Here is a 15571-nt window from a genome sequence, read left to right as displayed (position 1 = left end):
AAATACACTCTATCCAGGTAGTCAAAAATACCCAGGGACTATTTATCAACAGATATGTGTGCATATGTTTGCATGCGCACACACAACACACACACACACACACACACGCACATTCTTCTAAATGCTTTCTTTAATGGTTTAAATGGTTTATTATGGTCTTGGCATTTTAGATCGCAAAAGCATCAGTAACGGGTAGTGGGGAGAGTAAATGGGGTACATAGGACAAAAAGAAAACACTGTCCTACCCCCAAGGAAAAGTATTACCCTCTAGAATGTAAGTTACTTGTGGGCAGGGAACATTTCTACCAACTCTGTTATATTGCACCTTCTCAAGTGCTAGTGAGAAGCAGTGGGGCCTACTGGAAAGAGCATGGGCCTTGGAGACAGAGGACCTGGGTTCTCATCCCTGCTCCGCCACTTGTCTGCTATATGACCTTGTGCAAGTCACTTTACTTCTCTGTGCCTCAGTTACCTCATCTGTAAAATGGGGATTAAAACTGTGAGCCTCACATGGAACATGGACTTTGTCTAACCTGATTATCTTGAATTTACCCCAGTACTTAGTAAAGTGCCTGTCACATAATAAGTGTTTTAAAAAGTCCTTAGTATACTGCTCTGCACACTCTTAAGTGCTCAGTAAATATGATTGATAATAAAGAGTGAGTCATAGGACTTACACTTACCAGCAATCAGTTCCTTCCATTGCACACATTGGTCTCTATTCTCCCATATACCCTGTTTCATATGCAATTAAACAAGCTGCTGCTGATCCAATGGAAAGAGCCCTTCTCTTAGAATCAGAAGTCCTGAGTTGTAGTTCTGAGACTAGGCCATTAGTAGTCAAGGGTTCGGAGTGAAGAACCACCTAGGGTGGGCAGGCAGGCCTATGATATGGACAGGCCAAATGACCTAATGCTGTGGCTACCAGGGCAGCTGCTTTGCTGGGACAAGGCACTTCAGCACAGCATCGCTATTGAGAAGCAGTCTGGCTTAGCGGCAAGAGCACAGGCTTGTGAGTCGGAGGTTGTGGGTTCTAGCTCTGCCACTTATCAACTGTGTGACTTTGGGCAAATCACTTAAATTCTCTGGGCCTCAGTTCCCTCATCTATAAAATGAGGATTAAGACTGTGAGCCGCACGTGGGACAACCTGATTATCTTGTATCTACCCCAGCGCTTAGAACAGTGCTTGGCACATAGTAAGCGCTTAACAAATACCATCATCATCATCATGTTGTGGTCAGTTAGTTTAAGTGGGATTACCTCTAGACTATAAGATGGTTCTCTAAACTGTAAGCTCGTTGTGGGCAGGTAAGGTGTCTGTTTATTGTTGTTATGGACTCTCCCAAGTGCTTAGTACAATGCTCTGCACACAGTAAGCCCTTAATAAGTGCAGTTGAATGAATGAATGAATGAATTGCCATGGAAAAACATCTTTGCATGGTCTTTGCCATCCGGAGGACCCCTGCCCAACAAATCACCAGCACCCATATCCCAGTGGACACAGGACTTGTAGGAAAGAGAGAGCACAATAGGTACTAAACAAACCCCTAGCTCTATGATCAGCTCCTTATTCCTCCTGAAAGCTCTCAGTCCTGAAGTCTCAGGACCGAGATTCATCCATCTTTTTTGATAGACTCCATCATGAACATCTGCATTTTCGTGAACCCAGGTGTCACTCTTGCAGTCTCATCCTTTCATCCCCACCTTCACCTGGTCTTGCACCCGTGAAAGAGGAGTGTGTGTGCTGACTGCTTTCACATTTTATGTGCGCCTTGGAAGCTCTATCTTAGGCAAATATTTTCAGAAGAGTGTCTGGTATTTTTACACTTTCCTTCTCACCTTTCCCTCCATCCTATTTTGGTTTATGCAACATACTAAGGATGAGTGCAGTGTCAGAGTGTGTCTGTATAGTGGAGACAAACAGTGGGATATTAATTGTTGCAGGCCCTTGAGGGAGAACAACAGAAGCACTGCCTGGCTTGGAGGAGCTTACAATTGGAGGGTTATTCTCTTATATCGGTGAATAGCAATCAGTCAGTGGTATTGAGCACTTACTTGCAGAGCACTGTACTAAGCACTTGGAAGAGTACAGTGCAACAGAGTTGGCAGACACAGTTCCCTGCCCACAGTCATTCCCACTGGCTTGGCCAACTTGGGTTTGATCCAACCCGAACATAGGTGCCAACTCCCCAAGGAAGTTGGGAGAAACGGCCTGGATGCCCAGCCTTACTCAAACCAAGATCCAGATTTCCTTTTGGATCTTAAAGGTTCAAAATGTAGCTTTCTGGTTTTTTAGCTATTTGTCATCTGCGTCTGCCCCATCCCCTCTAAAATATCGTCTCTCTAACCCAAATGAAAAATCAGCACATATGAACCCAGACTCCCCAAAGGGTGGACAAGCATTTAGATTCAATGGCCACAGACTCTTGAGACCAGGCCCCCCTCTCTTGGGATAACTGAGTGCCTATAGCTGTCCTTCACATTCAAAGCCCCAGAACCAGTAAGTACAAACAGCAGCATAATAAAGGACAGCCTTTGTACGTGTAGCTTCGTTCATTCAATCATATTTATTGAGCATTTACTGTGTGCAGAGCACTGTACTAAGCGCTTGGGAGAGTACAATGTAACAGTCAACTGACACATTCCCTTGCCCACAATGAGCTGTGGTCAAGACTGTGCTACTGAGGATGAGCTGTGTCAATTTTTTGGAAATTTTTTTATGATATGTTAAGCACTTACTATGTGTCCTGCATTATTCTAACAGTGGGTAGAGACATATTAATTAGGTTGTCGTGCATGAGGCTCACAGTCTAGGAGGAGGTATAGGTATTTAATCCCCATTTTATAGTTGAGGAAACTGAGGCACAGAGAAGTGAAGTCACTTGCTCAGGGTCACACAGCAAACAATGAACAGAGAGTCAGGATTACAACACAGGTCTTCTGACTCCCAGGTCCATGCTCTTTCCATTTAGTTACTCTGCTCTTCCTTTCAATTAGATTGTTCATTCAATTCACTGAATCATACTTATTAAGCCCTTACTGTGTGCAGAGCACGGTACTGAGCTCTTGGGAAAGTACAGTACAATACAACATTGTCCAATTGTTTCATTACTCTGTAAATTAAATGAATACATCCATGCCAGATAATGATAAAACACCCGCATTTGGAAAATGTTTGCATCACCTACTACCTTTACCAAGCTGGGTGGGGCCCCAACGTGGCCTGAGTCTACTTTTCAATTATCCATGGGTTTTTGTTTCTGTCCTGGCTGAGATAGATAAACAAGAGATTAATGTGTGATGCCTTGGACTTTTCCTTTATTGGAATATATTAAAGATCATACTACTGCATGTTGTGAGTCTAGGACAAAAGATGTATTAAAATACCATTGTACCGTTCTTGCCATTTATGAAAGTAGTACTTAGTGCTTTTAACATTAGCAAGATAATGGCTGCTACAAACATTCTGATCTTGCCTCCATCTACACGGAAAATTAAATGAGAGAAAGTGATTTTAAGCTGTGACATGATCATCTTAGGTTAACTATAAGGAAGAATTTCTTTAATTGAAAAGTTTGCTAGAGACTAAAATGGATCACCTTTCTTCCCAGGACTTTAGAAATAGGATTAATTCTCCTCTTCCTGAGTGGGTTAAAGTGTGGAACTGCCTGAAGCAAAATAGGCAATCTATCAGTGGTATTTATTGAGTGCTTACCGCGTTCAGAACACTGAACTAATTGCTTGAGAGAGGACAATCAAATAGTTGGTAAACACATTTTCTGCCCATAAGGAGAAATAGTTGGAAAACGTGTTTTCTGCCCCAGCTAGACTGTGAGCTCATTGTGGGCAAGGATTGTCACTGTTTATTGTTGTATTGCACTTTCCCAAGTGCTTAGTATAGTGCTCTTCACACAGTACGTGCTTAATATATACAACTGAATGAATGAATGAAAGGAAATTATAGTCTAGAGGGGGAGACCGACATTAAAATGAATAAATAGATTATGGAAATGTACGTAAGTGCTGTGGGGCTGAGGGTGGTGTGAACAGCAAGTGCAGCAGTGTGGTCTAGTGGAAAGAGCACAGGCCTGGGATAGCTGGAGTTTAAAATGATAGCATTTCTGGCCTCCTTTAAAAGTTTTAAGAATTGGCAAAGCATGCCTTAGATTCACACTAAATGAATACATTACAGAGTGGAAGTTGATTTAAAAAAACCCAAAAACTATGCCCTAAATGTAAAGCCTATATTTAAGTTGGAAGTCTAATCGAAACATCTTCTGGCAAGTGCACAGTCTGAATAGGAAATGTGTATTTAAAGAGAACATTCTTTCAAGTCATTAAAAGGAATCTGCACTTCACAAATCTTCCAGGCAATTAACACATGGTATAATTGGGTTCAGGATAGTATGCCTTTAGGAGAGGGAAAGTTCCAGAGACTGAAATGACAGCACAAAGAGCGGAAGAACAGAGTATGAAGGGTCACTTAAAAATTAAGAAAATCCTATCAATACACAAGTTACTTCTCTAGCATATCATGCAGCGCCTGCACTGATTCTCATTAAACAAATACAATAGGTGGTGGGGGCAGGGAGAGCTCAGCTTTCTAAGCTAACGGTATGTATGATGATGATGATGGTATTTGTTAAGCGCTTACTATGTGCCAAGCACTGTTCTATGTATTTGACCTCACAACCCACATTTATTAATCAAGCTTCACCATAAAAAATTCTTGATCCTCCTCTGGATCCCAGGAATAAAATCAAAGTCAGTGAAAATGTAAGCATGATAGCAAAAGTCCATGCAATAGATGTAGAAATTGATGATGGGGAAGTATTTTAAGAAATGTCTGATTCTTAGGCAAAGCCAATTATTGTAAACAGTACCTTGAAGCAGCCTCAAGCAGGACTGCTTTAAAGACAAGAGCAAAATTAACATTACCTCTCTACTCACAGATCACGGAGTCTTACAACAGTAATGGAATTCCGTTAGGGAGCTCACCAGAAAGTCACCCCTTCCTGCTCCCAGTCTAAGCAGGACTGGCTTCAGATATTAGTAAGAAGCAGCGTGGTTTAGTGGATCAAGCATGGGCCTGAGACTCAGGAGGACCTGGGTTCTAATCCCTACTCTTCCACAAGTCTGCTGTATGACCTTGAGCAAATTACTTAACTTTTCTGTGCCTCTGTTACCTCATCTGTAAAATGGGGATTGACTATGATTCCCAAGTGGGACAAAGACTGTATCCGACCTGATTAGCTTGTAACTACCCCAGTGCTTAGAGCAGTTCTTGGTACATAGTAAGCACTTAGCAAGTCCCATATTTCATTCATTCATTCAATTGTATATTTTGAGTGTTTATTCTGCGCAGACCACTGTACTAAGCACTTGGGAGAATACAATGCAACAATAAACAGACACATTCCATATCTGAGCACCAAGAGGCAGGGAAACATTTTCTGTTCTCCTATCCCATATATCGTTATTTAACACATTCCCATAGCGTTCTGTAAGAAATCATATAGAAGTGAGTTTGAACTACTCTGTGAGAGAACTGTGTGAGAAGGGGAGGAGGCCTGACCCAACCCGCTCTGTGTTCCCTCCCAGTTCCCGTTTATGCAGGCAGTGCTTCTGGCCCAGGCACTTTCAAACCAAACCCTGAGGCGATTTTCTGAAGGTCGCCCTGGCCCAAAGCATCTGGCACATCACAGGCCAGAAGGAAAGAGCCAAGAATGCAGGGTTTAGGCAAACATGAGTTCCAGAGAGGCAATCGGTACAGTGCTTTGTTGCCCTCAGTGAGCCTTAAAATAACTTAGCTACAATAAACTATAAACGATAAACAATATAGACAGCAACTATGTTGTCCTCCTATAGAAATTCGGAGCTCTGCTCCTTTTGCCAGATTTCGAAGGTATCCTATTTGAACTATAAAAGATTCCAGGAGGAAAACAACCTCAAAGGCCAAGCTGCCATCACAGAAAACTCCTTGTTCTAGTTTTCAGTGACTCCACCCTGTTCAAAAGGATGGAAAGTCTAGATTTGCTTTGCCTTTCAAGTATGCACTACTGAGGTCCACCTCGATTCAGTGATCATCTGAAGATTTGCATCTTCATCCCATTAGAATGGATTGGAAATGCCTAGACGAGGGTGAAATACAAAGGTGATTGATATTCATTGCGTACCTACTGTGGGGAAAACACTGTACTGAATCTTGACTCGCTTATCAAGGTATCCGATTTCAAAATATTTTAACACTGAGCATAACATGTTATTGTTTGGATAATGTGGCCAGGTGGTCCCCTGAGCTTTATTCCTGAAGCTAATCTATAAAACCACATTCAACCCCTGGAAAAGCCCATTACTTAGCAATACATGGCAACTGACTTAACAGAGAGAAGACAAAAAAAAAAGCCAGAGTCAAACACTCTCATTTCATTCTCTTCTGTATTCTGTGGCCAGGGCACATTATGATCTAAGTTCATAAGCACATTTATCATTCAACAGTAATACTCATCTTACAGCAAGGGAACTTGATTGGGATGATTACTCTCCAAGTCTGTACCTCACATGAACTACTTCAAGGTCTAACATATCATTTTGCTATTCACTGATAGTGTTTGACAAGAGTGGTAATTAGTCAACTGACACAAGTCTAAGCAGACTTGTAAGAAGTAGTTTATAGGAGGAGTTTATCCAATTTTCTTTTGATTAAAAGTGTAGGATGATTTTTGATTTAGTATTCTGAGCAGGCTACGTAATGATTAAAATACATGGCTAGAATACCGTTAACCTTAGCAAGATATTTGTGGCTAATTAAATACTGACACATTGATCAATTAGTGGAATTTGATGAAGACTTACTGTGTGCAAAGCCCTCTTCTAAGCGCTTGGGAAAGTACAATACAATAAAGTTGGTAGGCACAAAACATCTCTGGACCACATTTCCCTCGTATGCAAAACAGGGATAAAATAGATTGGGAACTCCAGGTGGGACAGATGATATCATATGCCTGATATCATAATTGTATATCTACCCCATCACTTGGCACATAGTAAGCACTTTATAAATGCTATAATTGTTGTCATTATTTGTAATGGCCCAGGGACTTTGGGAGCAGGGAGATAGAATGAGAGAGTCACAGTGGCATCCATGGGATGGTCTCACAGAGTGGTCAATCCTTAGTATCAGTTCACATTAATAATAATAATTGTATTTAGTGCTTACTACATGTCAGGCACTGTACTAAGTGCTGGGTGGATACACGCAAATCAGGTTGGACACAGTTCTTGTCCCGTGGGACTCACAGTCTTAATCCCCACTTTACAGATGAGGTAACTGAGGCACACAGAAGTGAAGTGACTTGTCCAAGGTCACGCAGCAGACAAGTGGGGGAGCCGGGATTAGACCCATGGCCTTTTGACTCCCAGATCCATGCTCTATTCACTACACCATGCTGCTTCTCAAGACAGGCTCACCAATAATGAGCCCTTTAAGGCAGTAATTACTACCCTATAAAGCAGTAGTTCTATCAGGATCGGAGCAGCATGCATCTCAGTACAAATTCACCGATCATGGCGTATGAGGAGACAATGTAAAAGCAGTACATTTAAACTGTTTAATGGAAAGCTGAAGTAGGGGGATGGCAGGTGAGATGAGAGCAGAAGAAGCAGTCAAAAGACAAAAAAACACAATATGGTAGCTGCTAACTGCTGGTAGAAAACAGCCACAAATAGATGACTTGGTGCAGCAATCTGGAGTGAGATGGATATTTAGAAGCAATAATAGCACTTATTAATGTTTACCACATTCAGAGCACTGTACAAAGTGCTGGGAAAGAGCAATGATATGCCCTTCCGCATCTTTCTTCCTATCCTCTCCTCGGCCACCCAGACATGCAACCACAAGTGAATTTTACAACATGCAGAAGTCAGGCCCTGTCTCACCTTCATTCCTTAGCTGGTCTGATAATCCTGTTGCATCTGCTGTACTGTTTGGCCAGAGAAGTAGATAAACTCTGTCTTTTCAGACCCCTGATCCTGCGTTTATCCTGACAAAATTTTAACGTCCTCTCAATAAGCAGATATTTCAGGTTTACACTACTGTAGCAGTTACTCAAATGGTATGATAACTGCTATTTTTTAAAATTTACTCTTTCTTTTCAGATCCCTGATCCTGCACTTATCCTGACAAAATTTTAACTTCCTCTCAACATGCAGATTTTCCAGGTTTAAACTACTGTAGCCTTTACTCAAAGGGGATAACTGCTATTTTTTAAACCTTTACTGTTTGCCAAGCACTAAACTAAGTGCTGGTGTAGATCCAATGTAATCAAGTAGTACACAGTCCCTGTGCCTCAGAGGGAGTCACAGTCTTTCAAATGTAGGTCTTGTGAATGTGGAGATGTCCAGCACAGAAGATCATGTTAAGCAATGCCACCTTTGTCTCCTTTGAATTAAAATGACTGTCAAATGTCTAGAAGCTGCAGCTTCCCTCTAGTGTAATTCTAGAGGCTAATCCTTATCATTATCAAATACTAACTGAGCCCAACAGGGTGCCAGGGACAGTAGAAGTCCCTGTAGAGTTTCCAGAATTTAGGAGACTTTCCAGAATTTAGAAAACTCAGCACCTCCATCCACCACCCAGGTTCATAGTTGACTTAATCTTTAATGATCTCAGTTTCAAACCTGGAAAAATCCCAGGGAGTGTATCTCTTTGGCCATTCACCCATGTAGTCTCACGGCACTTGAAATCAGCTGGATGCGTGTGTTCTTTTTGAGAGGACATGCAGAAGGGTATTTTCCTCCATTCTGAATTTTCCGATTCAAGATTTTGAGCTGCAGGATCTCATGGGAGAACAGTCGGTGTAAACTGGCCAGGGCTATCTGGGTAAGTGGAAGCTGAACTGATAGATCCTATGAGCCACTTGCAGTCACTCTTGGTGATTTAAAAAAAAAATCATAGTGAAATGCTGAGAACCTTTCAGTTTGTTGTTTTTCTCCATAAACAGGGAAATCTCTCAATTTTACTTCTACCATTGGTTGCAGTTACTATGTTTTTGAGCAAACTTGAAAATAAGCACGTGTTAGTATAATGTACTGTGGTGCAGTGTATTCTAGAAAGGCACTTGGGAAATGCAAAACAAAGATGTGCCAGATACCTTTTTTAAAGAAATCGTATTTGTTAAGTACTTACTATTTGTCAAGTACTGTTCTAAATGCTGGGGTAGGTACAAGTTAACCAAGACAGACACAGTCCCTGTTCAACATGGTGCTCACAGACACAGCAGGAGGAATAACAATTATTGAATCCCCATTTTGCGGTTGAGGAAATTGAGGCAGAGAGAAAATAAGTGACTTGTCCAAGGTAAAACAGTAAGTGGTGAAACTGGGATTAAAACCCAGGTCCTCTGGCTCCCAGACCGTGCTTTATCCAATAGGCTATGCTGCTTATCACAAGTTGATTTCACTCTAACAGAAACAAACATAAAACATATTTATAACGAGAGCAGTCAGATGAATGTAAAATTGTATAAACATATACAAGAGTGCCTTAGGGTGGGAAATAATAATATAATAAATATAAGAGTTGGTTGTTGGTTTCTTGTGGCTTAGGCTATAAGGACATTAATCAGGGAAGGCTTGTCCTAGTCTGTACAAAACAGAAAATAACAAGGCCTTGCCTTGTCTAGTTAATTCACTATTAAAAATGAATGCAGAGCAAGAATATCATTGGAAGGAAACCTTAACAAGACTTTTGTTTATGATCTGCTGATTCTTTTATATGAATTTATAATAGTAATAATTATAATAGTGTGAACATTGACAGGTAATGAGTTAATGTTAATTATAATTATATGAGGTCATGTATAAGTACCTGGAAGATATTCATTCATTCATTCAATGGTATTTTTTAAGCGCTTTTCATTCAATAGTATTTATTGAGCGCTTACTATGTGCAGAGCACTGTACTAAGCGCTTGGGATGAACAAGTCGGCAACAGATAGAGACAGTCCCTGCCGTTTGACGGGCTTACAGTCTAATCGGGGGAGACGGACAGACGAGAACAATGGCAATAAATAGAGTCAAGGGGAAGAACATCTCGTAAAAACAATGGCAACTAAATAGAATCGAGGCGATGTACAATTCATTAACAAAACAAATTGGGTAACGAAAATATATACAGTTGAGCGGATGAGTACAGTGCTGTGGGGATGGGAAGGGAGAGGTGGAGGAGCAGAGGGAAAAGGGGAAAAAGAGGGTTAGGCTGCAGAGAGGTGAAGGGGGGATGGCAGAGGGAGTAGAGGGAGAAGAGGAGCTCAGTCTGGGAACGCCTCTTGGAGGAAGTGAGTTTTAAGTAGGGTTTTGAAGAGGGAAAGAGAATCAGTTTGGCGGAGGTGAGGAGGGAGGGCGTTCCGGGACCGCGGGAGGACATGACCCAGGGGTCGACGGCGGGATAGGCGAGACCGAGGGACGGTGAGGAGGTGGGCGGCAGAGGAGCGGAGCGTGCGGGGTGGGCGGTAGAAAGAGAGAAGGGAGGAGAGGTAGGAAGGGGCAAGGTGATGGAGAGCCTCGAAGCCTAGAGTGAGGAGTTTTTGTTTGGAGCGGAGGTCGATAGGCAACCACTGGAGGTGTTTAAGAAGGGGAGTGACATGCCCAGATCGTTTCTGCGGGAAGATGAGGCGGGCAGCGGAGTGAAGAATAGACCGGAGCGGGGCGAGAGAGGAGGAAGGGAGGTCAGAGAGAAGGCTGACACAGTAGTCTAGCCGGGATATAACGAGAGCCCGTAACAGTAAGGTAGCCGTTTGGGTGGAGAGGAAAGGGCGGATCTTGGCGATATTGTAGAGGTGAAACCGGCAGGTCTTGGTAACGGAAAGGATGTGTGGGGTGAACGAGAGAGACGAGTCAAGGATGACACCGAGATCGCGGGCCCGAGAGACGGGAAGGATGGTCGTGCCATCCACGGTGATAGAGAAGTCTGGGAGAGGACCGGGTTTGGGAGGGAAGATGAGGAGCTCAGTCTTGCTCATGTTGAGTTTTAGGTGGCGGGCCGACATCCAGGTGGAGACGTCCTGGAGGCAGGAGGAGATGCGAGCCTGAAGGGAGGGGGAGAGGACAGGGGCGGAGATGTAGATCTGCGTGTCATCTGCATAGAGATGGTAGTCAAAGCCGTGAGAGCGAATGAGCTTACTGTGTACAGAGCACTGTACTAGCACTTGGGAAAGAACAATACCACAAAAAACAGACACACATCCTTCCCACCATGAGCTCACAGTCTAGAGAGGGGGAAACAAATATCAATTCAAATAAAATTATAGGTATATACATAAGTGCTGTGAGGCTGGGAAGGGGGGGAAGAGTAAAGGGAGCAAGTTAAGGGAGTGGAAGATAAGGAAAAGTGGGGTTTAGTCTGGGAAGGCCTCTGGGAGGAGATGTGCCTTCAATAAGGCTTTGAAGGGGGAAGAGTAATTGTTTAGCCGGCTTGAGAAGGAAGGGAGTTCCAGCCCAGAGGCAGGATGTCGGCCAGGGTTCAGCAGCAAGACAGGCCAGATCGGGGCACAATGAGAAGATTAGCATTAGGGGAGTGAAGTATGCAGGATGGGTTGTAGAAGGAGAGAAGCGAGGAGAGGAAGGAGGGGGCAAAGTGAGGGAGATATACACGCAGTGTCTGGGAAGAGTAATATATTTTTAGTTTTTTTCTTCATGAGTATATTGGTATAGGTTTGTGTTTAGAACTCTCAATTACCCTCTGATCATTTTCTTTTCTGGCCCCTCTCATTCATTCACTCGTATTTATTGAGCTCTCACTGTGTGCAAAGCACTGCACTAAGACCTTGGGAGAGTACAACATAACAACAGACAGACACATTCCCTGCCCACAACGAGCTCAATATTTGTCTTTCAAGAGGAGAAATAGTTTTACCCGTATAGATTGTAAAGTTCTCAAGGGAAAAAAAATATCGTCTTTTACTTCTATTGTACTTTCTCTAGCACTTGGGAGAGTGAGCAGCACCTAGTGGATAAGTCAGTAAATATTATTGATAGAAATGATGAAGATATATTTGAATTTTTGAGTCACAATTGACCCAGTGGCAGCATAGCCTAGTGAAAAGAGCATGGGTTTGGGAATTAGGAGATCTGGGTTCACAACTCTGCCATTGGTCTATTCTATGAACTTGGCCAGATCATTTACCTTCTCTGGACCTTGTTGTCATCTTTTGTAAAATGGGGATAAGAAACCTGCTCTATCTACCCCTTAGACTGGGAACCCAGTGTGAGAAAAGGGCACTGCCTGATCCAATTATTTTTTACCAAACTCAGTACTGACCACAGACTATGTGCTAATAAGTACTGTAATACTAATCATTGATGATATTTTCTGGATTCTCAGAAAGCTAAGAAAATTCAGCATTTGGTTGGAGAGAAGGGGTGCACATGGGAAGTCCATTTTGGAAAACTGGGCAAATTCACCACATTTTAATCTCTCTTTTTTTCCCCTCCCCAAGGTACTTCCAGATTAGCAGCAAAATGAATTCAGAGAGAGACTTGGAAACTACGTTTGAGGAAGACTTTCAGCCAAATGATGAGGTGGTTCCTTATAGTGATGATGAAACGGAAGACGAACTGGAAGTATCAGAGCCAGCTGAGGAACCCGAGCAAAACAGAATCAACAGGGCAACAGAGGAGACTCGGGAAACACTCAGAAAGGGTAATGTTGCAGGAGGAACTGAAGTTACCTCTGGATTCAATTTCTCTAAAGCTCTGAAGATGTACAAAGCACAATGGAGGCCACCCACACATGAAACTAATCCACATTCCTCCCTTCTCTGATGTATTCTTGGGAGGCCTCCCTGATAGGGGAGAGGAACAATTGCACTCTAATAAGACAGTTGATCATATCTCTCCTTCTACCCAGGAGACCTTTTTAGGAAAGTGGGAGAGTAGAGGCACAAAAGAGGGAAGAAGAGCCTGCTCTTGTCCATGTGCTTATTTTGAATTAGTTGCGTGTATTTCCAGGAATAAATTAAGTGCTAGGAAATCCATAATAACTATTAGTGTTTATCTCTCTCCTTAACCTTTAGGTCTTCCTATGGCAGGAAAAAGAAAAACAATTATTGTTAATGCATTTGATCCTTCCCTCTTTTCCCCCTCAACTCTAATGTCTCCTTCATATCTTAGAGATTGAAGCAGATTCATTCATTCAGTTGTATTTAACGCTGTTTGCAAAATATTGTGCTAAACACTTGGGAGAGTACAATATAACATTAAACAGACACATTCCCTGCCTACAGTGAGCTCACAGTCTAGAGGGGGAGACAGTAAATAAATTATAGATATGTACATTTGCATATTCAATTATCCAGAAAGACTGCCAGGTCTTGTATAATTGACCAACTTCTTCATTCTCCATACCTTCACCATGATTCACCAAAGATCTGATATAACATATAGAAATAGACACTCTGTCCTTTCCAGACACTGAGAGATGTCAAGTGATCTATGATACCTCCTACCACTACTCTCTGCTTCATATAAGTGTCTTATTCAATATATAAATAACATTATGTTTCTTTCTGTCTGACAGTGTAATTTCAGAATGGTTCAATAATCATTTTTGTCAGATTTTGATGGCCCTCTAGCTAGATAACATATAATTAGAACTCTTGCCTTTAGGCAAATCTAAAAAAATTGATAATGAATGCTATTGATTCAGATAGTAAAACTTTCTTTTCAAAGTATCTTATGTTTTCTTACTAATTTTTTTTGTTCTTCATTCTTCTAGACTTTCCAAAATCTAAAATAGTTCAGATGCTTTAAGTTTTTGACCTCCATTCCTTTTTCTTAAATTTGGGAAAAGGAACCTCAACAGGGTTAGGGTAGAATTCTGAGGAGGATATAAATTTGAGCTTTCCAAAGTTGGGTGCTGGCAGCTGCAAAAAAAAAAAAAAAAGATTATCTGAAGAGAATTAACAAGTCATGGGATTAAAAAAAAGTCTGTTAAACACTTTGTCTGTGGTTGTTAGGCTACTGTTAAACACAACGTGGGAGAAGTTCAGGCTGAGAAGGCATCAAGCTAGAATCCAGAGCAGTAGGGGATCTAATTCTGCCCTTATTGTTGGAAATCATCCTAGTTAAGTGTAGTGGCCTATGTAGTTATAGGCTAGCAACCTAAATGCAACCTTGAGAATGGTATAGCACAACAATAATAACTGTTCATTTGATAAGCACTTACTATGTGCCCAGCACTGTACTGTTAGGATAGGTATGATGCAATCAGATCAGTCATAGTCACTTTTCAGCATGGGACTCTTGGTCTAAAAGGTAGAGAGAACAAGTATTTAATCCCCCATTTTACAAGTGAGGAAACTGAGGCACAGCAAGCTTTATAGACCTGTCCAATGTCACACAGCAGGCAAGTGGCAAAATCAGGATTACAACCCAGAGCTTCTGAGGCCTCCTGACTCCCTGGCCTATATTCTTTCCACTGGGCCATGAAAACAGGGGGATATAAGCTAAAGTGTAGATCCTATATCATTCTGAAAACTTCTCATCTTGGGAAATTGTCTCATGTAACATGTAAATTTATCACAAGATATACTTGCTGGCATCTATCTGGAAGAGAAGTTAATCACTGATATTATTGATATAGTAAATTCAATATAGTCCCCAGAGTTTTAAACACAATGGAAAAAGAGAGAGAGAAATATATCTAGAAAGTTCATTATCAACATAGTCCATACAGACATAATATGTATTCTTATCTAAAAGAAGGCAGCTCGTCTCAGTGAAGGCATTGATATTCTTTGTCACATTTGACAACACTTTAGCCTGAGTATCTATAAATGACAACTTATGTATGAATGCAGCTCAACCCAGCTGGTAAAGAGAGAGAAAATTGAACAGTTTGTAGGAAAACTTAGAAATGTTTTTTACAGAAGTCAAAGAAGATACAATGGCTATCAGCCAGGTAATGAGCAAGAACAGTTTTATGGTAGATTTGGCCAAAGTTACAGAAATGAGGTGAAATCCATCTGCTACAGTCACAAATGTCTGTTCATTAAGAAAGTGAAGGTCCAGGGTGGGGAAAAAAGAAATTAATAGTAAAGAGGCCAGATGAGATTACAAAGAATCAAATTGATTACATGTTAGCAGGTAAGACCAGAGTGATTTGGAAATTCAGGCAAGTAAAGAGCAAACAGGCTTCCCTTCCAGACTGTCAGCTACTGATCACATTCATGGAGTCCGTCAATTAACTGAGAAGTGCAAAGGGAATCAGTTACTCATTGTTACTATTTGTGAACGCAAAAAAACCTTTGACCCAATCAAATTGAATATGGTCTCTAGTGTCTGAATGATATTGGCGTTAATTAAGACACAACACTGTTCAGTGATACATGCCAAGTCTGCATATCTGCCAACCCATAGAGCAATAAGTCATAATCTTTCTGAAACTGCTTGTTCTACCAGTTCTATTCAGGAGATGAATTGGAAACATGGAATAAATATGAATGGCGACTAATAAGCAAGCCTGCTGTCTGCAAGAAATTACAGATTATTTTCAAGGCTGGGGGAAAAATA

The 15571-nt window shown here is 41.6% G+C and overlaps 1 protein-coding gene across 1 annotated transcript in view; it reads left to right on the top strand.

Annotated features, from left to right (window-relative positions):
- The window catches only part of ATP8B1 (ATPase phospholipid transporting 8B1), a 121720-nt gene that overhangs the window by 45384 nt on the left and 60765 nt on the right, over nucleotides 1-15571 (top strand). Inside the window, exon 2 of the mRNA XM_029060969.2 lies at nucleotides 12499-12701. Coding sequence (XP_028916802.1) covers nucleotides 12521-12701 — 181 coding nt within the window. The 5' untranslated portion in view covers nucleotides 12499-12520. The remainder of the gene's footprint in view (nucleotides 1-12498; nucleotides 12702-15571) is intronic.

The sequence above is a fragment of the Ornithorhynchus anatinus genome, chromosome 3, assembly GCF_004115215.2.
Source record: "Ornithorhynchus anatinus isolate Pmale09 chromosome 3, mOrnAna1.pri.v4, whole genome shotgun sequence".
In the NCBI taxonomy this organism is placed as follows: Eukaryota; Metazoa; Chordata; class Mammalia; order Monotremata; family Ornithorhynchidae; genus Ornithorhynchus; species Ornithorhynchus anatinus.
The sequence above is the reverse complement of the archived record's forward strand: the minus strand, read 5'-3'. Positions and strand labels throughout refer to the sequence as shown.